Source organism: Sinocyclocheilus anshuiensis, unplaced genomic scaffold (assembly GCF_001515605.1).
Source record: "Sinocyclocheilus anshuiensis isolate Anshui unplaced genomic scaffold, SAMN03320099.WGS_v1.1 scaffold891, whole genome shotgun sequence".
Lineage (NCBI taxonomy): Eukaryota > Metazoa > Chordata > Actinopteri > Cypriniformes > Cyprinidae > Sinocyclocheilus > Sinocyclocheilus anshuiensis.
In genome coordinates this window covers 964,664-985,399 of record NW_015546076.1, presented here as the reverse complement: position 1 = coordinate 985,399, position 20,736 = coordinate 964,664, and the positions used below count along the sequence as shown (strand labels likewise).

Below are 20,736 nucleotides of genomic sequence, written 5' to 3'. Positions count from 1 at the left end.
CATCAATTCGATGGCGCTTAGAACTGCTCTCTCGTGAAGAGAAGACGCAAAATCGCCGCGATAAATAACTCAACCGCTGGGTTACGTCTGACCCAGGATCTGAGTAACACAAAAACTACCCAAACATTGGGTTATGTCTGACCCAGGACCTGCAAAAAGGAAATTTCATGTGATGCCGAAAAAAAAAATCCCAACACAGATTTCACAATCTGAATTCACCAAGTTGACCAACAGTAAGCAATTCTGAAAGTAATAATGTGACATCCACATTCAGGCCAACAGCACATGATATTCATTTTATTCAGCAGTTCAATACACAAGAAGTTAATTTAGAATAGCTTACATTTTAAATACAATATATATTTTTAGTTACTTTGTCTATTTTTGCTCCGCCAATGAAAATAGATCCAACAACGATATGTCTCTGAGCAAAGCCCACAATACCGGCCTTATGGAATAAATTTGTGTTCGACAAAGCTGTTGAGAGAATGATTCAGTGATTCACTCAAAGACATTCAGCGGTTTTGTTCCTAAATGAATCATTGTTTTGAACAAATTGGTCGAGTATGTGATTCAATGACTCATTCACAAAGACATTCGGGTGTTTTGTTCCTGAATGAATCAGTGTTTTGAATGAAATGGTTGAGTGAATGATTCAATAATTCACTCACAAAGACAATAACTTAACACCGCAAACTGGCATAATCATGTAAGCTGCAGAAAGAGTTACTGAAACTTCTTCTTTTTTATCCCCACAGTTTGGAACAAAATAAAATGGGTTATGAAACAAATCCAGTGAATAGGTTTCTGTTGCAAAATAAACAAAACAAACCCATTGTCCATAATGCATAGTGAATGTAAAGTACAGTGTGATATGAATATTTTTAGAGGAGCCATTCAGATTATGTTTTATGACTGGTTTACTATAAATCAGCATGTTCCTCTTTGTATAAATAATCAACATTTAGTAATATGGCACCCCTCAAAGCGGCATTCTGCTTTAATTTCATGCCTGTGTACACATCCCTTTATGTAGTCATTTTCAGAAGCTTAATCAAGAAGATGTAATCCTGGTTAATAGTCCTTATCAAAATGTCATCAGTTTATGCAAACAAGACTGAATTGATAACGCTAATCAACTGAGAGAGTTGCTTTGTGTCTTATTCTGTGTGACAGACTTCATTCTGTCTTAATTTCTTTGCTAGATCTCAATTTCAATATCACATTCCCATGCCATAGGAACAGCTAGGGGTGTTGGAGATAGTCTCTCATTTCATCTTTACTGAAAACAGATGAATGGCATGTGACTTAAGAATGCTCTGAAACTGTATTAGTGCGGTTTGAAACTGAAAACCTGTATGAGAATGGTGACATGTCTATTGTAACTGGAATTTGCCTATTTTTAGTTCAGTTACATGTGATTAAAAGTGAACACATTATACCTTATGTACACAAAAGGCTTTTTTTTCATTGTCATCAAATTACTCGAGGTGGTTACATATGACTGATAATTAGGACCATACAAATACATGGTTATCTTCCTAACTGATTCTTTCAACATCTCTCCAGCCTCAGTTCATCCAGTCCAGCACACACACCCAAGGAAGAGTACATTATTGCCAAATCTGAAGATTCAGGAGAGCTAGTGTGGAACCACACAGAGCAACCACAAAGCCTAGGTAGGATGTTTTCCCTACTTGACCCTACTTTCCATTCTGTTTCTATATGTTTCTTGTATTTTGTTGTATTTGTTTCCTTTGTAGAGGATGTAGTGAAATCCTCAGCCACGGAGCCGTCTCCTGGCCCAGAGCATGCTGGGAAAGAGGAAACCAGCACATGGGAGGAACAGCTATGTGCCCAGCAGGAACAGCTGGAGAAGGAGATGCAAGAGACCAGGAAAATGGTGACTAGGCTTCAGGTAAGTTATTTGCACATATTTACATTGTGCATTGTTTTTGCGACATCAAGCTTTTTATGTCAAATACTGAAGTCATGTACTGAAGACTGACACTGAAGACTGGAATAATGATGCTGAAAATTCAGCTTTGCATCACAGAAATAAACTACATTTTAAAATATCAAATATTTATTTTAAATTGTAATATTAAAAAAAAAAAAAAAAATCTTACAGACCCAAAACTTTTCATTGGTGTATATTACATAAAAAAATGATTTAACTGTATTTATAATACATAAAATGCTAGTTATAAAATTAGCCTTAGCGAGATGATGTAGTCTGACTGATCACATGATGACTGTTGGTTCAACACCATATGTTCACGGTGAGCGGTCTAGTTTTACTCACAGTACCTCAGCACTTCAGAAACCTCACGCGCACTGTACACGTGTCTTCATTCAGGCCTTACTGCTGCATGGGTCACTACCTGAGGACGAGCAGACATCTACTCTGAGTTTTGGAGACAGTACCAGCTCAGAGCAACAGCTGGTAATCTATCATTCTGCTTTTCTGTGCTTTCCTAGGAGTAATGTGAGAAACTGTGCATGTCTCATTTACAGTCTATTATGGTAATGACATATTCGTTTTATCCTGCCATTGAAGATTTTAATCCGGAGTCGTCTGGACCAGAGTATGGAGGAGTCTTTAGATCTGAAGGTCAATTATATTTCTGAAAAAATGATTAATAATCAAAAACTACTGATAGATCTGTCTAGATAGATAGATAGAGTGCAAATATAGTGCAGTTTGTGTACTGAATGAAAGTTGTAATGTACTTTTTTGCAGAGAGAACTTTTAAGATACAAGCAGGAGGCACGTAATCTGCAGGCTATTAAGGTGAGACCACATGAAAATTAGTGTAGTCTGTTTTTATATATAAAATGTATGTATGTATTTGTATGTAATATACAAAATATAATAAAAATGTAAATCTATATATTAATTTCTATTATTATATTATATTATAGAAGTGTGGATAATTATTCACTTCTTTAATTTCAACATTAGCTTTTGCAGTGTACACCAGATTTGTTGCATTTGGGATAATTAAATGTTGTCCCTGTGTCCATCTGTCTACCCAGGATGCCTTGCAGCAGAGAATGTCTGTGCAGGAGGACTCAGTGCTGCAGCTCAAGCAGGAGCTTCTCAGATCCAGCATGGCCAGAGAGGAGCTGGAGGGACAGAATGTCACGCAAAAAAATAAGAAATTAGGAACGGGGCCAACACTTTTTCACACCACTGTATATATATATATATATACAAATATGCAATTGCATTTGGTTCTTCTCTATAAATGTGTCAAATATTTGAAGTTTTTTTCAGTTTTTTTTTTTCTTTAGGTGGAACTAGAAAGAAAGCTGAGTGAACGAAACAGATTGCTGAGTGAATATAAAGTAGGCAAATTCATCCTAATCATGCTTAGTATGCTTGAATCCATTTAGTGTTCTTTAATCATCTTTTGTGCTTTCATTACTTGGATACATTATTTTACTTCTGGTTTTGCAGCAATTTTTTGGCAACCCGCTGGTTTATATATAGTACATTCATGAAAATACTTTTTTCTCTCACATGCACTTGTCTTTGTAGAAAGAACTCGGGCTGAAAGACAGACTTCTTCAGCAGCAGCAAGCAAAAGTGGATGATGCATTGCTCAGGATCAGTGAAAGCTATCATAGGGTAACTAAATTAACTACTAGGGGCCTGATTATGCAATATTTGATTGTCCTATCGAATTTTTATATCATAATGTTGTACATAAACACTCTGTAGCTGTAATTTATTCCACTAGTGGGAGCCATAGCACAACAAGAGTCTCCTGACCTTCCTAATGTATTTAGCTTCGTATTTCTTAGACATTCCCATAAAATGTGGATTACTGTAAGGTATAACCATAAACGACTTAGTAAATTTGTAGTGTTCTACATTAATAATACAAAATTGTTTGCTTCAGTTGTCAGGCTGTGAGAATAACGGCTACAGTCACATGATCGACACATCCTCCACTGTTTTCCAATACAGAATGGTGAGTCATGGCATTCTTCATTTTAAAAAGTTTAAAATTTCTAATAAATGTGTGTATTGTTTGTTCTGGCTGGATGTGTGCATCAGGGGGATGAGCTACAGCTGGTGCGAGATGCTCTGCGCAGTCTGAGGGACAGTTTCAGCGGTCATGACCCGCAGCACCACACGCTGGACACGCTGGAGCAGGGTGTGGCCAGTCTAGTGGACCGCCTCCACACCACCGAGAACAAGAAAAGGCAGGAGAGAAAGGCAAGTCCAACCTTTACCTGTATCCAACACTACTAACAAAAATATATTCCAAGAATGTTTGCTAACGTTCATGTTAAGTTATGAAAACGTTATTTCTCAATGTTTTTAAACTTCTTCTTTTTTCTTGGCAATATGATAAGTTATAGAAATCATTAAGAGAACATTCCATTTGATCATTTTGCAAACATTATGGATAAGTTACTTTTGAATGTCATCTAAAACATCTCTAACACAAGTATTAATGCTTAAAAATAGTTAGACAAATGTCCAACTAAAATGTTTCGGAAAATAACTTTCCATGAATGATGAATAAATAATTTTTTTGTAATGTTTTGAGCACATTATTAAAGACCAGATAACTTTGATCAAATATTCTATTAACATTACTGGAAGAAAAGCTTTTTTATAATGTAGTTTAAACTTGCCATAATGTTCCATGTTAGATGAAAATATGTATTAAAGTTGCAATGAAACAGAAATGTGACCCTGGACCACAAAACCAGTCATAGCTGTAAGACCTTCGTTCATCTTCGGAACACAAATTAAGATATTTTTGATGGAATCTGAGAGCTGTCTGACCCTGAATAGCATACGCTGTATATGTCCAGTGGATATTCTCCAAAATGGCACTACAGGGTGGAGACGAAATGTTGAATAAAGTTGTTGTTTTTTTTCTTTTGCGCACAAAATGTATTCTCATAGTTTTTGGGTGAACTAACCCTTTAAAGTTGTCCAAATGAAGTTCTTAGCAATGCATATTACTAATCAAAAATGAAGTTTTGATATAATTATGGTAGGAAATTTACTAAATATCTACATGGAACATGATTACTTAATATCCTTATGATTTTTGGCATAAAAGAAAAATCGATAATTTTGACCCATACAATGTATTTTTGGCTATTGCTACAAATATACTCATGCTACTTAATACTGGTTTTGTGATCCAGGGTCACAAATAGCAACAGTTTTTTTTCCCCCACATTGCGAGGTCCATCCAAGTTTAACAGATTATCGAAAAAGAAAAAATGCAAGGCCGGACTTGGTTCTATGCATCGGTTTTTGATTGGATTTTGAGATGTTGGCATTGCGCTGGAGACGGATGAATGTGAGCTTGCAGGGGTGGAGGTTAAGTGGACTAAATGATTAGAGAAGTCCTGCATGCATCACCGCTGAGAAGTCTGATGTTTTCTTAAGATAATCTTAAGGACATCTAAGTTCGCGATACATATTGATATTGAATTATTGTCCAGCCCTAATTTAACCACAGGTGTCGCTCCGTGGCCACGAGAGCTGCCATGCAACGGCCGATGGCTCTGGCCGTTTCCTTGGTGGCCCGCCCACGATAACAGCCGCCGCTGTGCCTCAGCAACAGCGGGGCCGGACCCAGCAGGATCGCGAGCCTGGCCGCTTTCATCGAAGACGGCCAGGCGGGAGCGAAGCACACGGAGCGGGAGAAGCTCACAATCATGGCAGGAAGCCCCCTCGAGAGCTGCCCGTGCATGCTCCGCTCCCAAACAGATGACGCACAAATCGTGTGTATCCTCACCCGAGATATAACGTGGGCAAGGAGGAACACACGACTTGAAACGCCGTCCGCTCGCCACATTCTTTTTTGATTTTGGCATTGTTTTTCTCGCTTAACTTTCTTTTACTGACTGAGTGCTTTGCATACATTCACACACACACCACAGACGCGCTCGCTGAAGAGCAAAAGCTAACAGGCACGCTGGCCGGATGTGCCTTTATGCTTCCTGGCTGCTTACGTCACCCCGCTCGTAACGTCTCGCTTCGCTATTGGACTGATTTCACACAGGCTTCAGTACGGTGTCTCACCGAGGGCGTTCCCAAAGCGTTCGATGCAGCTCGAGTTCCTGAAGGGAATTTTGATTTTGCTATTTTGAGATACCATGAATATGAACTTTGTATGAAAGGTTTGTATGGTAACTAAATACATTTTTTTTAATACAGATATAGTATGTTAAAAGCACATTTTAGTTCATATACATGGTGTCTCAAAATAGCACAGTTGAGTACACATAGATGTTCTTAAGATTATCTTAAAAAGTACTAAAGAATAATTTTTAGTATATTAATTAGTGCATGAAATAGAGCACTTTAAGTACATGAATGGAAGTGCACTTTTTTCACCTGGGGTGGAGTGTCCAGTAATGATATTTTGAGTTTACAACATTAAAAAAATTTAATATATATGCATGGATGAATCGTAAACATGCATTTAAGCAATAAAAGTCATGCTGAAATTTTGTTGTGCCACCCCAGAGTTCAACTACGTCTCCTGGACGAAAAGCCAATCACACAGACCGAGAATCATGGCCATCAAGCTCAAGTAGGTCACTTCAGTGTTATTCTGCTATTCTATAGAAATTCATGCAGGGTCCCACTTTTTAGACCAATGAATGGCTTTTCTGTAACCTTTCTAGTCGTTTGTGATTGTTGGATTTAAAAATCATTCACATTCAAACTGAATTATTCTACTCTATCTGTGAACCAATTCACTGAAAAGAACTGACTCAAAGGAACGATTTGCTCACATATTGAACATGCAATTTTTTCTCTACAGAGGAGCAATATATATATATATATATATATTCACTTTTGATTCACACCAATTTCCATTACTTAAATGGTTGCTTTCTTTTTTCCAGAGATGGCTCATTCTCACAGTAGCCCTGTTCTTAGTGCAGCAGCCTCAACCAAAGTACTCTACTACACAGATCGCTCTCTCACACCCTTCCTGGTCAATATCCCTAAGAGGTGACGGAAATAATGACATTATAGCATCATCTTATAGAGACTGAATCCACAGGTCTCCTCATCTAAATATGAACTATTTATTGGTAGGCTGGGGGAGGTCACGCTACAGGATTTCAAGGTGGCTGTGGACAGACATGGCAGTTTCAGATATCACTTCAAATCTCTGGATCCAGAGTTTGGAACAGTGAAGGAAGAGGTGAAAATCACAACCAATCAGGAGTAATTCAATATTCCAAACTTAAAAGTAGCAATTGCTCAGGGTCTTTCTCTAAATGTGTGTGACGTCTTTCAGGTGTTTCAGGACGATGCTGTTATTCCTGGATGGGAAGGGAAGATTGTCGCATGGGTGGAGGAGGATCACGGAGAGGGGAGATAGAGCATGAGGGTTTGATCCATTCAGAATGTATGTTTTACCAACATATACCTCATCCCTGTAAAACTCTGAAGCCTTTGTCCTGTCCTAACTGTGAATCTCACTGAACCAGTTCACTATGTCATTACAGCAGGCCAGTGTGCAGTGTACAGCAGGCTAAAATAGGGTATATACATTTTTAAGAATGAAAGAAGAATGAATTTTTAACTTTGTTAAAAAAATGGTTTACAGCTAAATACTGATGTTTTTGAGTGCACTGAGGTTATGGTACATTTTGTTTTCCAGAATCTAGTGTTTCAGCATTGCCATTGTGATAAGTGATCAAGAAAAGAAGATTATTTAAAACTTGTATTTGTCTTGTGCAGTGACAAATAATAAACATGTTGCATTAGTTGCCAAACTTTGACAAGCATATAACACATTGTGTGCATGTATTGTCCTGCGAGAAAAAGGCCATTTTAAGAAAACATATCATCAAAAATGTCCACACATTCACGGTAATATATTTTTCACTAAAATGTGTTAACCTTTCTTGACTATCCTTTGAAAGTAAGGGATGGTAAAAGCTTTGTTTGTACAAATTTGTAACATTTGAACATATTGAAATATTCCTTTTGAAAATGATTGTACTTTTCCTATCAAGTTTGCATGTCTGTTTATAGTGTTTGGTATCTGTGTTGTAAATGCAAATGCAGTTGACACTTGTCCACCTTTTATTAAAGGCTTTCTGTGCACAGGTGGAGGCTTTTTTGTGTATTCAATTTTCTAAAATCTCAGCAATGCACAATATATCTGTTATATTGATTATTTGCTGATATTAGAGATTTTTTTTTCTAAACTAAACTAAATGTAATCTTCAGCAAATCTAAGAATGAATATCCATTTTTCATACTGTACTTTATAATGTTATGTCTAAATTCACTTTAAAATTAGAGATTTTAGTTTATAATGTTCTATTTTTAAATTATTTAAAATAATACAGAATTTTAACATCAAATAATTATTAAAATTAATAATCATTTTATTTTAACAGCAATAACATGAAATAATTATTGGCTTAAGAATTTATTTTGGTGCATCCCTACATAATCTCTATAACAGTCTTATAGTTTCAAGAACAGATGTCTGTCTGTGAATAAAATATACCTGTTGAGGCCAAAAATGATGTATATAATTATTGATGTAACCGTGAATTTCATTGCATGATTAATGATCTTGGAGACAAAAGTCGGTAATACAACTATAGTGTTTATATTTTCAGTTTCTGGATAAATAAGAGTTAAGTGTTCTCATTACACAGTCACTGTAACATTTAGAGTCTGTTTCTTCTTATTAAACGTTGCCGTGCATGTGTCCTCCTTGACCAACTCAGGAAACTGAAGATGAAGATAATAAAGGTCTTCTACTTCCAGGAGAATATCATCCTAAATAATAAAAACCAACCCCTTATTGAGTTCACAACATGAATAAAACCCATATAAGGTCTGCGCAAAGGTTAAACCAGAACTGTGGAAAATTCAATTTATAAAATAAAAAGGGCAACAGTTTTGTAATTAAAACTTCATCCCACACAGTTGACGTACTGGTGATACTGACCTGAGAGATGCTGAGCCGGCACTGTGACACAGATCTCACCCCAGGAAGCTCAACACTCAGCTGCAGGCTCCTAGATGAGCCGCTGCCATCAGGACAGACTGTGAGACGATGCTTGGGCTGTTGTGGCTGCGATTGGTCTGATTCTGTGCTGGAGATCACCTCAATGAGACCTGATCGGGCTGGTTTCTTCTCCTGCTCTGTGTTCAGCTGGATGATTGAGTCCTCATTACTCTCAGCCAGCCGCAGTGAGGAGATCTGCTGCAGGAGTGATGGGGCTACACAAAGAGAGGTAGAATCACTCAATATTGCACTGCAATCCTCAAAATCACTTCATTTGCATTCCAGCAGGTTCATAACGAGGTTCTATACAATTAGCTAATCTCAGTAGCTCTTAAAACCTGTAAGATAAAGCTCAAACTGTCACTGTGTTTCATGGGCAGTTTACCTGGTTCAGAATGTGGGTTTTTGGCAGAAGATTCGCACGTCTGTGGTGACATGAGACGCTGCTTCATATCCTGAATTCTGCCTTTGATTTTGTCTTTGTTGAGTTTATAGCGCTGGGACAGACTCAGATTGTGCTGCTGCTGGATGAAGCTCAGAGCAAGTAGGCGAAGCTTCTGTTTCTCATGTTTGTCTTTCTCTGTAGTCTGCAGAACTTCAGGGTTGAAGGCAACATCAACAACACTGTATTGCTCTGTAAAACACGCAGGAGATCAGATTGTCTCAATATAAGGTGTTTAACAATCAGGTCTAAGGAGATAGGACGTTAATCAAGCAGAAAATCAAGTAGGTTAGTTGGTGAGTTACTTGGATTGGAATACAAGACTATGAACCAATGAATAATGGAACAAATGTCACCTAAAAAGTGAGTCTTTTAGTTAGAAAGAAAATAGTTTGAAAGCATTTAGTAATTTTAATTGTTAAGGATGAGATGGCATTTTTGTACCATTTTCCTCAGTCACTGTCTCCATTCGTCCTCCACACACAGGAACGGGATCACTGTAAGAAGTGGGCGCTGGTACACGTTTCCAACCGCACATGTTAATGTACAATATTCCTTCCTTTGATCCCTGAAAAAGTAATCAGAGAGAAAGTCCTTTTTAGATTTCTACATCATACTCAGAAATTATTATTTCAAACTAGTTGTACATGCCAGCCATTTTCTGTGCCACCATGGTTCAGTGATGGTATCAGAAGCTAATACCATGGTACTAAATAATTACCATTCATGTAGCTTTTCATGGAACTTTAATGCACTTACTTCCAGGAATGTCATGCAATTATATTAAGGAACATGAGATGATGCATAAATTTAATAAAGTTAGGGAAAACTGACCGTTATATAGCTAAAAATAAATAAATAAATAAACAAATAAATTTGAGTATGCAGTAGTAATTTCCTAACAACAAAATTGAGGCCAGTGACAATGCTGAGTGGCTAGTAATTTTGGAAAACCACTAGCCACAGTGGGGGCAACAGTTTTGTAATTAAAACTTCATCCCACACAGTTGACGTACTGGTGATACTGACCTGAGAGATGCTGAGCCGGCACTGTGACACAGATCTCACCCCAGGAAGCTCAACACTCAGCTGCAGGCTCCTAGATGAGCCGCTGCCATCAGGACAGACTGTGAGACGATGCTTGGGCTGTTGTGGCTGCGATTGGTCTGATTCTGTGCTGGAGATCACCTCAATGAGACCTGATCGGGCTGGTTTCTTCTCCTGCTCTGTGTTCAGCTGGATGATTGAGTCCTCATTACTCTCAGCCAGCCGCAGTGAGGAGATCTGCTGCAGGAGTGATGGGGCTACACAAAGAGAGGTAGAATCACTCAATATTGCACTGCAATCCTCAAAATCACTTCATTTGCATTCCAGCAGGTTCATAACGAGGTTCTATACAATTAGCTAATCTCAGTAGCTCTTAAAACCTGTAAGATAAAGCTCAAACTGTCACTGTGTTTCATGGGCAGTTTACCTGGTTCAGAATGTGGGTTTTTGGCAGAAGATTCGCACGTCTGTGGTGACATGAGACGCTGCTTCATATCCTGAATTCTGCCTTTGATTTTGTCTTTGTTGAGTTTATAGCGCTGGGACAGACTCAGATTGTGCTGCTGCTGGATGAAGCTCAGAGCAAGTAGGCGAAGCTTCTGTTTCTCATGTTTGTCTTTCTCTGTAGTCTGCAGAACTTCAGGGTTGAAGGCAACATCAACAACACTGTATTGCTCTGTAAAACACGCAGGAGATCAGATTGTCTCAATATAAGGTGTTTAACAATCAGGTCTAAGGAGATAGGACGTTAATCAAGCAGAAAATCAAGTAGGTTAGTTGGTGAGTTACTTGGATTGGAATACAAGACTATGAACCAATGAATAATGGAACAAATGTCACCTAAAAAGTGAGTCTTTTAGTTAGAAAGAAAATAGTTTGAAAGCATTTAGTAATTTTAATTGTTAAGGATGAGATGGCATTTTTGTACCATTTTCCTCAGTCACTGTCTCCATTCGTCCTCCACACACAGGAACGGGATCACTGTAAGAAGTGGGCGCTGGTACACGTTTCCAACCGCACATGTTAATGTACAATATTCCTTCCTTTGATCCCTGAAAAAGTAATCAGAGAGAAAGTCCTTTTTAGATTTCTACATCATACTCAGAAATTATTATTTCAAACTAGTTGTACATGCCAGCCATTTTCTGTGCCACCATGGTTCAGTGATGGTATCAGAAGCTAATACCATGGTACTAAATAATTACCATTCATGTAGCTTTTCATGGAACTTTAATGCACTTACTTCCAGGAATGTCATGCAATTATATTAAGGAACATGAGATGATGCATAAATTTAATAAAGTTAGGGAAAACTGACCGTTATATAGCTAAAAATAAATAAATAAATAAACAAATAAATTTGAGTATGCAGTAGTAATTTCCTAACAACAAAATTGAGGCCAGTGACAATGCTGAGTGGCTAGTAATTTTGGAAAACCACTAGCCACAGTGGCTGGTGACCAAAAAAGTTAATGTCAAGCCCTGAACATGGTATTACGTTACCATGACAAAAAAAAGCTAGCGATCAAATCAAATAATAAGGCCTCTAAACTGCTCTCATACAGCTACAATGGAATATTTGTTTGTGTGGCTCTATAAAATAGGCTAAATCATAACAGACTTGGTAAAGTTTAAAGGTGTAGTTTACTTTACCAGCAGAGCAGTGCGGATGCAGGCGTGCGGCTGCGGCGGTGAGTGAAACTCCGCTCCTTCCCGTAACTGGCGTTCAATGAAGGTCCTGTACTCCTCCGGGTTATTCTGAGACATGTCATCTAACATCGACCAAAACTGATTGACCTGCTGCAGAGCTGCCTTATTATCATAGCCAGGGATTTCCATGCTCAAAATGTACCGAAACTAGTGTAACAACTAAACAAAATGCTAGTTAAATATCCTTCCAAAAGAAGTGTAACAAGTTAACGTTACTCGCGCTGACTGACTGAAGGCTAAAACTAATATGAAAACTGTTTGGAGTTAGACGGATATTTACCAGATAACGTACAATATTTAGTAACAAATGCTTGGTATATTGGTGCAAAAAAAAGTCTTACATAATAATATTTTGTAAAAGAGCAAGATAAATGATCAATCCAGGACAAGTTTTTCGCCCTCCCTAAACTCATAGAAGGTTACCATAGAAACTAATCTAACACATGCACTGTTGTCTTCCGATAGATGGCGCTGTTTACTCAAAATAACCGTTTCAATTCAGGGTTGCAAGGGGCATCGGAACGCCGGATCCTCCGAATTAAATGTTTTTTGTGTTACTGAAGACGTTTATAAACTCTAAAAAACGATTTTAGATACAATACAATTGTTTGGTGATTCATCTAATGGTTTATTAAATCGTATCGCGTAATCACAAGCGACTATGATTGGACCAGGCTTATCAGCGCTGAGAAAAGTAACAGTTTGTACGTGATAGCAGCGGACACTGGCATTCAGGTTGATTAAATACGAGCCAGACTTTCTTGATTAAAGCGGTGTTAGAACTTGTAAATACACGTTAATTAAATACTCTTTAGGCTTTCCAGACAGTAACAAAAACAAAAAACTGCAAAAGTACAATAACAATAATGACACCTGGGGCCAGTTGCATAAACATAGCCACTATGTAAAAAAATGTGCCTTAAGAGCTAGTTTGACCAACTAGCAGTTAGCCAAGATATAATCAGTCTCACTTTTCAGATTAAAATTGGGCCAATCTACATTTTTGTAGTTGAATTTAATGACCAGTATAGAAGAAAACAAATTAGATGGCTAACTTTTTTAAGATGGAGTGTCTGGGATTTTTTAAATGAAAATAAAAAGAACAGCTCACAATTGTTGTTATACATTTATTTTAAAACCACAAAGTAACACAACATACAGCAAACATGTAATGTACAAACATCTAAATGTAATCATTACATTTCTTTGTAAATGTTTGAGGCTTTATATAATAAAATATAATAAGTAAAATAAAAGGCCACACTTTAAAAATGGTCCGGATATTCTTCTCTTCTCTATTCTTCTCTTCTCTTCTCTTCTCTTCTCTTCTCTTCTCTTCTCTTCTCTTCTCTTCTTTTCTACTATCAAACGTGAGTCTTTAGTAGCTCTAGGACAGGAATCAAGATGTAAGAGCACAGAGCATATCAATTAACAGCTTAAGTTTATATTTCAAGGGTCATTGATGCCTGTCTCTTCATTCATTCATACTTACCTCTATAATCTCATATATCCACTCTAAAAACTCAGCCACTTTGGTATAAACTCCTGGATGGTTTGGCTCAGCACAGCCTGTTCCCCAGCTAACAACACCAACCAGCCTCCAGACATTCTCATCCTGGCAAACCAGAGGACCTCCACTGTCCCCCTAAGAAAATGTGGAGTCATTACTACATCTTCTCACAAATGTATTAGATAAATCTAATATAATTTTGAAAAACATTTTGAGCAGAATGAAACTCACCTGACATGCATCTACTTTTCCTTCTGTATATCCAGCACAGAGCATTCGAGGGGTGATCTCTCCATTGTACATGCAAGAGCTATTGCATTTCTTTGTGCTTATTAAAGGTACAGGTGCCTCTTTGAGAACCTCTGGTATATGAACTTAAAAAAAGATTGGATAATTTACATACAGTACAATGTCTAAATCATAAAAATAATTTAAATAATATGTATTTATTTTAATATACATGCATTTAAATATGCATTTGTAGAAAAACAGTACCATCATCTGGCTGTGTATATCCCCAACCAGAGATCCAGCACTGGGTTCCTCCTGGTAGATCACAATCATACTTAGGTAGACACACAGGTCTGATGGTGTCTGGGTGTGCAAAGAACGTTTAAAACCTGAAATAACTAGTAGATATTATGAAATACATGGCACACACAGTGACACATTTACTGAATATTGGTCACCTGAGAAATTCAAAAGAGTTCTTAATTTCACCAAAGCGATATCATTGTCATGCGTCCTGTGGTTGTAATTCTTGTTGTAGATGATCCTCTCCACAGCTAAGCCTTGGTATTGAGCCAGTTTAGCTGAATTGCTGGTTACAATACCAGCGTAAACCACCCAACCGGACACTTGAGGTAGCCTGTAGCTTCAATAAGCAAGCAAATCAGATGATATGCACACTTAATTGGCTTATAATAAATTCCTTTGCAGAACCCAATGTGAAACTGAAACTTTAGTGGCATTATGTTTCATGTTACAGTGCCTGTCATCTGGTTAATCCTGTATCTTCCTAACACCACATTCCAACACGCACCACATTCCAACACTATTGTCAACTACTACATAGTTACAGTGGGTGAGTCTCACAAAAACATGTCCTTTTAGGGTTAAAGAAATAGTTCACCCAAAAATAAAAATCGGCTGAAAATGTACTCACCCTCAGACCATCCAAGATGTAGATGAGTTTGTTTCTTCTTTGGAACGATTTCGGGGAAATTTAGTTGCAGTGAATGGGTGCCGTCAGAATGAGAGTCCAAACAACTGATAAAAAAAAAAACATCACAATCATCCAGTAATTCACATAACTCCAGTCCATCAGTTAATGTCTTGTGAAGTGAAAAGCTGCATGTTTTAAATAATCAAAACATCAAGATGTTTTTATTATTATTATTATTATTTCAAACTGTTGCTTCAGACTAAAATACGAGTCCTCTATTCATAATATTGCTTTCTCCAATGAAAAAAATCATTACGTGGAGAGAAATATGTACAAATCAAGCAGCATTTACAAGTGAAAACAATCCAAAGCAGTACTAAACAAATTTGTTATGATGTGAGAGGACAACAGGGGACAGACTTTTTAACTGGACGAAGTGTCATTATGGATTATGGACTCATATTTTGGCTGGAAGTGCCAGTTTAAAGTTCAAATGCCTTTATGATAGATTTGTTTCTTACAAACATGCATATTTTCACTTTAATTGATGTTAGACGTTAATTGATGGACTGGAGTCATGTGAATTACTTGTGGATTATTGTGATGTTTTTATCAGCTGTTTGGACTCACATTCTGACGGCACCCATTCACTGCAGAGAATCCATGGTGAGCAAGTAATGTAATGCTAAATTTCCCCAAACATCTTCTACATCTTGGATGGGTGAGTATATTTTCAGCAAATTTTCATTGTTTGGGTGAACTATTCCTTTAAACCATAATTAACCCCAATATTATAACCCGTCTCTTATTTTGTTTTTCTTTGGGTTTCTGACAAGTCTGGTGAGATTCACCCAAAGTCATAGTTATTGTAAATGAAGAGTCTTACTTGTGGACACAGTGAGCAGCTGTAACTATCCATTGGTTGGTGATGACAGATCCTCCACAGATGTGGCGGTTACTATAGTAGAGACTCACTTGCCAGGGCCATCTGCCAAGAGTGGCTTCCACTCCTCCAACAATCCTAGGTAACTTTGCTCTGGTACCGCACTCTACAATGAAGCAAATAATCACACTCAGCCACAGATAGACAGTGTATATGGATAGTATGTATTATTTCAGACTAATATATTAAGACGCACCAAAACATTTCAGTGCTATCACCTTTCCTATACTACAGCTTACCCTGCAAAAAAAAAAAAAGAAAGAAAAAGAAAAAGTGTGACAGTTGTTGTTCTGGAAATTCAGAATTTGTATTTTTCTCGACTACCTGAAACGCCATAAACTCTCCAAATTGCTTTGGTGTTCTGAGGTGATTTGGACAAATCCGTCTGTGTAGTTCGGCCCAATATCAGTCAGATTCACCCCTTTGTGCTTTGACAATCTGAAAGGAGAGATTATTTGACAACACTTGCTTTAGTTCATCTAAAAATTACAATTTTAACTCCTAATTCAGTTAATTAACTTTTTCTCATTTCATTCCAAACAGAATTTCTCACTGTTCACTGTAGCCGTCAGATCACGCACTACTTTATGACACTTTCATTGTGCTTTTTCATCCTTTTTGGAGCTTGACAGCACTTTTCACTTTCATTTTAGGGAAAAGGCTGTTTTTGGAAACAGCTCCATGGTTCTGTAAAAAATCTCAACAGTAAAAGCCATGCAAGTTTGAAGTTACATGAAGGAGAGTAAATGATGACAGCATTTTTATTTGTGAGTGAACTATCCCTTTAATATCCCTTGAAATGTCTGTATGCTGCACACGTCATGTTTTGAATTAGAAGGGAACATGACTTTAAAGTACATTTCAATACTGCTGTCACTCTATGAATGGTTGACCTACAGAAAACAGCCACAGCTGGTAGTCAAGTGAAAGGTGCTGAGAGCAGCAAGTGTGTGTGTGTGTGATTCAGCTGTCAGCATGCTCACCTCAGATAGCCCAGTTGTCGACATACAAGCGTTCCCAGAGAGGAGTTCCACCTCTCGTAACATACGGGCAGCCACGTCTGTAGCTTCTCCAGCTGGATCTCCAGAAGAGAGTTCTCAGCACTGATCCTGTAAAACACTGAGCCCCATTCAGTCAAAATCCCTCCTAAAACAACATACTGTAGCACAGTGAATGGGGCTGCTGTTAGGGGATATGATATTTAAACTGAATTTGTTTAGAGGATATATTAAGAAATCAAAGTATTTGTTGATGTGTTGAAATTGCAGGCACAAATAAATCCAGGAGACGCGAATGGTTTCATTTTTAATCTGTTCATTTACATGAACCATCCAAATGAACAGATTCACTAAAATTAATCAGACTTTCCAATGCTCGCCACACAAGTAACCATTTAAGATAAACCAATTCACTAGGATTAATCAGACTTTTCAAGGCTTTTATATGAAGGGGAGGACAATTTAAGATTAACAGTTCACTAGAATGAATCAGACTTTCCATTGCTTAATATGAGAGAAATTACTGTTTAGGTGCGTGTGTTTGATTATCCCATTTGCTCAGACATTAAAAACAGCAGTATGTATTCGAAAAGCTCCTTTAAAAGTTACGCTATTGGGCCACTACGTTGAAAACAACTGAACTATTTTCACACTACTCAAAAAATGTACTCAAGATAGTACTAATGTTATAGAGTTACTTGGTTTTAGTTAGTTACAATGCCAGCTGCATAGTCCACTTAATTTTTACTTCCTCTCCCTTTAGTTTGCTTCTCTTGTTAATGTGTTTGTTACAGCTTTCGCTGGTCATTGTTTGTCACTTTGTTTATAGTGCCAGTGAGTTTGGATGAATGTCCACTGTGCTGTTTACCTGCTGGGTCACTGTTGTTTTTGCAAAATGTGCAAATAAAGGGACCTTTATTACCTTTCCTGGTATCCTTCACAGAGGTGTCCTCGGTTACATTGCAGAAGGATGTGTCTTTAGTGTCTCCTAAACTCACAGGGCTCTGAGCTGAGTTTGGCCTTAAGAGAATTTTCACTGGAAAAACATTAAAGACGTTAAATGCAGAAATATTTAATTTGAGTGCTACTGTGTCTATACATTATAAGTGCACAAATTTCACCAAAGCTTTTGAATTATTTAACTTCTTACCTATGAACCAAACTCCAATGACAACACCTCCCAGCAGACAGAGTACACACAGAGCTGCAAACACTCTCACCAGTTTATGGGCCGACACTTTGCCAGACACTTTATTAAATAATAATAGTTGTTCAACAAATATCAAAAAAAAAAAGGGGAAAGAGTATTACTTAGAAAGAATAAATAATTACTAAAAATGATACTGAAATAATCTATATCTAATATAATATAATGTTATATAATATAAAACTGTAAGAAATAGAATCAAAATGTAAAAAAAAAACTTTTTTTATTGACCTTTGCAAATGCTTTTAAAGGAACAGATGTCTGCTTAGCTGTGTGTTAGTAAATGACTTGCCTGGATGGAGAAACTGTAGCTCTCTGATCCAGGTGGGATTATTCTGGCCCGTCTCAATCCTGTCCACCTGCAGATGCTCTGGATGGAAAGACTGTCTGACCACAGGATTCTCAATCACTGCCACAGCATCTCTGCTAAGACTCTGTAATAGAACCAATGACATAATCAATCTCAGTGTCATATTGCATATCAAAATAATGTGTCCTATTCTGTTCACATTGTATACTAATGAGTGCTCAAGTGGTGATAACCCTAATAACTTCATAGTGAAGTTCTCAGACAACACTGCTGTACTGAGCCTTATTTTTGAACATATGGATCCGTCAGTCTATTTTTCAGAGGTATCAAGGTTTGTAGAATGGTGTGATCTAAACCACTTTATTTTAAATACAAAAAAGACTGAGGAGATTATTTTGACCCCAGCTCAGTAGGAGACTGCACTCCATCACGGCATGGTTTGGTAACCTTATAGTTCTAAGCTTGCGCATTCGGTAAAAATTGCAATATGGAAGATAGGGAAAAGAGAATATCACCTAGAGTTGTTATATGTACAATCGGTTGTGAGGGAAGCATATAAAGTTTTAGCTGACCCACTGCACATATTGCATACAGAGTATGAATTCTTGCCCTCTGGAAGACATTACAGAGTACCAGTGTGAAGGCTCAATTGTTTTAAAATCTTTTATATTATAAAAGATTATTATATGATTATTATAATCATTTTATATATTAAAATGTTGAACCATAATTTAACATGTTTGTGTGTGTGTCGTTGTTGTTGTAATTCTTGTGCTTACTGTATTATTATTATAAATGTAAATGTCAATGTAAATGCACCTCGAGTCCCTATGGGGTCTTTCTTTCTTTCATTCATACAATAAGCCATGATAAAAGAGATCTGGTTTAATGTACTGATGTCAGTAAATTAACTAATATTGACTTTTGCGTTCACAATAAGGTTCCTACTTGTGCTGAGTTTAAATATAATGAACATATTGACTTTGTCAAAATTTGTACGGCAAATAAAAAAAATGCAATACATCTTTTGTCTCCATTGTTTTTTTTAATTATGGATATATATTTGTGACAAATCGTAGGCTGTTGTAGGTCATGTGAAAGATTTTTTAGTTTAAATAGGTTTATATTTGAATAAACTTGTTACATACACTATTTCAGAAAATAGCACACCGTTTTAATTATGAGCTATCAATGAGCACTCAGAGTACAACACCGATAAATGTGTTTTGTTGTAACTACTCTTTTGCTACTCTAGTGATCTTCTATGCAGTACGTAGTATTATAAAGTTATTGCTATTTCAGGTAACACTGTATATATAAAAAAGAACTTAGAACAATAGCAATGTGATGATAATCAATGTGATAAGTTGGCTTTAGAAATGCTACTTCCTTTATTTATTTATTAAATATGTATACAATAATTTTCCCTGATAAACAATCAAATAATAAACTAAATTAAATGTAATGAATTAATTGTCACTAAAGATCTGAAATTATCCTGTAAACAATAGAATATATATTTTTTAACATACTTATTTCCACAGGTTACAAACAGGTTCTTGTTTGAAAACACATTTTAGGAAGACTCACCAGCAAATAGAATCATTCTAGCAGAAAATACTCATATAGACTGAAAATATAACACAGACATTATCTCAGTCTTGCAAAATATAGCACATACTGCTGAAAAAAGCATATTATTAGATATGTTTCTGTATTTGAACATGCTGGGAGTAACTCACCATGTTTTGGTTGTTTGGATCCAGGTGTTTCCTGGTGGGATCTGCTCAGACTGCTCTCTCATCCACTCACATCCATTACAGTAGAGATGCTGCACACCAGCAGCTGTCTGACCACTGAGCAGAATGCAACTCTGGATTTTCACTCCACAAAGAGACAATGAGGTCAGCAGTGGAGCAAAGAATGAACCCGTTGTTTTACCAAGGGGGTCATGGGGCCTATCCTGACTGCCTGAACCAGCCCTTTGTAAGGCCAAAGATATCCACCTGTTACTGATAGGATACAGACTGATTAGCACCACTTTTACCTGTGCCAGCAGAAGTGTGTCATGGAGCTTACCTGACAGTTCACAGCTTCTGGGAAAGGGTTGTAATTACAATATGTTGAAAAGTCTCATATCAGGATATAAGAATTTCTAAACATACAGATGGAGAGCAAGTGTGCTACAGAATTTCAGTATTTCTTTTTGTATGGTGTTACATGTTGCAGCGAGAGCAGATTAGAAAAATCCCATTATTGCTCTACAGATTTTTGACCTTCTGCTCATCCATGTTAAAATGCTGAATACACATGGTTCGATATGATAAAACTACAAATGTTTTTATATATTAAATTGTTACATCTTACAC

At 37.1% G+C, this 20,736-nt stretch overlaps 3 protein-coding genes across 3 annotated transcripts in view; 1 reads left to right on the top strand and 2 right to left on the bottom strand.

Moving 5' to 3' along the window:
- The window catches only part of LOC107699911 (dixin-A-like), a 13,920-nt gene extending 5,812 nt beyond the window's left edge, over positions 1–8,108 (top strand). Inside the window, exons 2-15 of the mRNA XM_016501356.1 lie at positions 1,570–1,679; positions 1,764–1,918; positions 2,360–2,446; positions 2,561–2,614; positions 2,744–2,794; positions 3,040–3,144; positions 3,298–3,351; positions 3,545–3,634; positions 3,909–3,980; positions 4,067–4,228; positions 6,512–6,578; positions 6,898–7,006; positions 7,094–7,202; positions 7,299–8,108. Of these exons, the coding sequence (XP_016356842.1) occupies positions 1,570–1,679; positions 1,764–1,918; positions 2,360–2,446; positions 2,561–2,614; positions 2,744–2,794; positions 3,040–3,144; positions 3,298–3,351; positions 3,545–3,634; positions 3,909–3,980; positions 4,067–4,228; positions 6,512–6,578; positions 6,898–7,006; positions 7,094–7,202; positions 7,299–7,382 (1,309 nt within the window). The 3' untranslated portion in view covers positions 7,383–8,108. The remainder of the gene's footprint in view (positions 1–1,569; positions 1,680–1,763; positions 1,919–2,359; positions 2,447–2,560; positions 2,615–2,743; positions 2,795–3,039; positions 3,145–3,297; positions 3,352–3,544; positions 3,635–3,908; positions 3,981–4,066; positions 4,229–6,511; positions 6,579–6,897; positions 7,007–7,093; positions 7,203–7,298) is intronic.
- Positions 8,109–8,513: 405 nt separating this feature from the next.
- On the bottom strand, positions 8,514–12,549 carry LOC107699912 (PIH1 domain-containing protein 2-like). Its single transcript, XM_016501357.1, has 5 exons — positions 12,178–12,549; positions 11,453–11,576; positions 10,952–11,200; positions 10,507–10,781; positions 8,514–8,803 (listed from the first exon to the last, which is right to left on the bottom strand). Exons 1-5 carry the CDS (start codon positions 12,361–12,363, stop codon positions 8,672–8,674), a joined length of 966 nt encoding a protein of 321 aa, XP_016356843.1. The 5' UTR covers positions 12,364–12,549; the 3' UTR covers positions 8,514–8,671.
- Positions 12,550–13,536: 987 nt separating this feature from the next.
- tmprss5 (transmembrane serine protease 5) lies at positions 13,537–18,103 on the bottom strand (the record flags this gene model as incomplete). The annotated part of the gene is made up of 11 exons (XM_016501311.1): positions 13,537–13,621; positions 13,727–13,879; positions 13,976–14,118; positions 14,240–14,338; positions 14,434–14,618; positions 15,796–15,958; positions 16,049–16,092; positions 16,177–16,290; positions 16,836–16,971; positions 17,773–17,886; positions 18,001–18,103. Coding segments are annotated over 11 exons (1,263 nt in total), but the record flags the coding sequence as incomplete, so codon positions are not given.
- Positions 18,104–20,736: the final 2,633 nt, after the last annotated feature.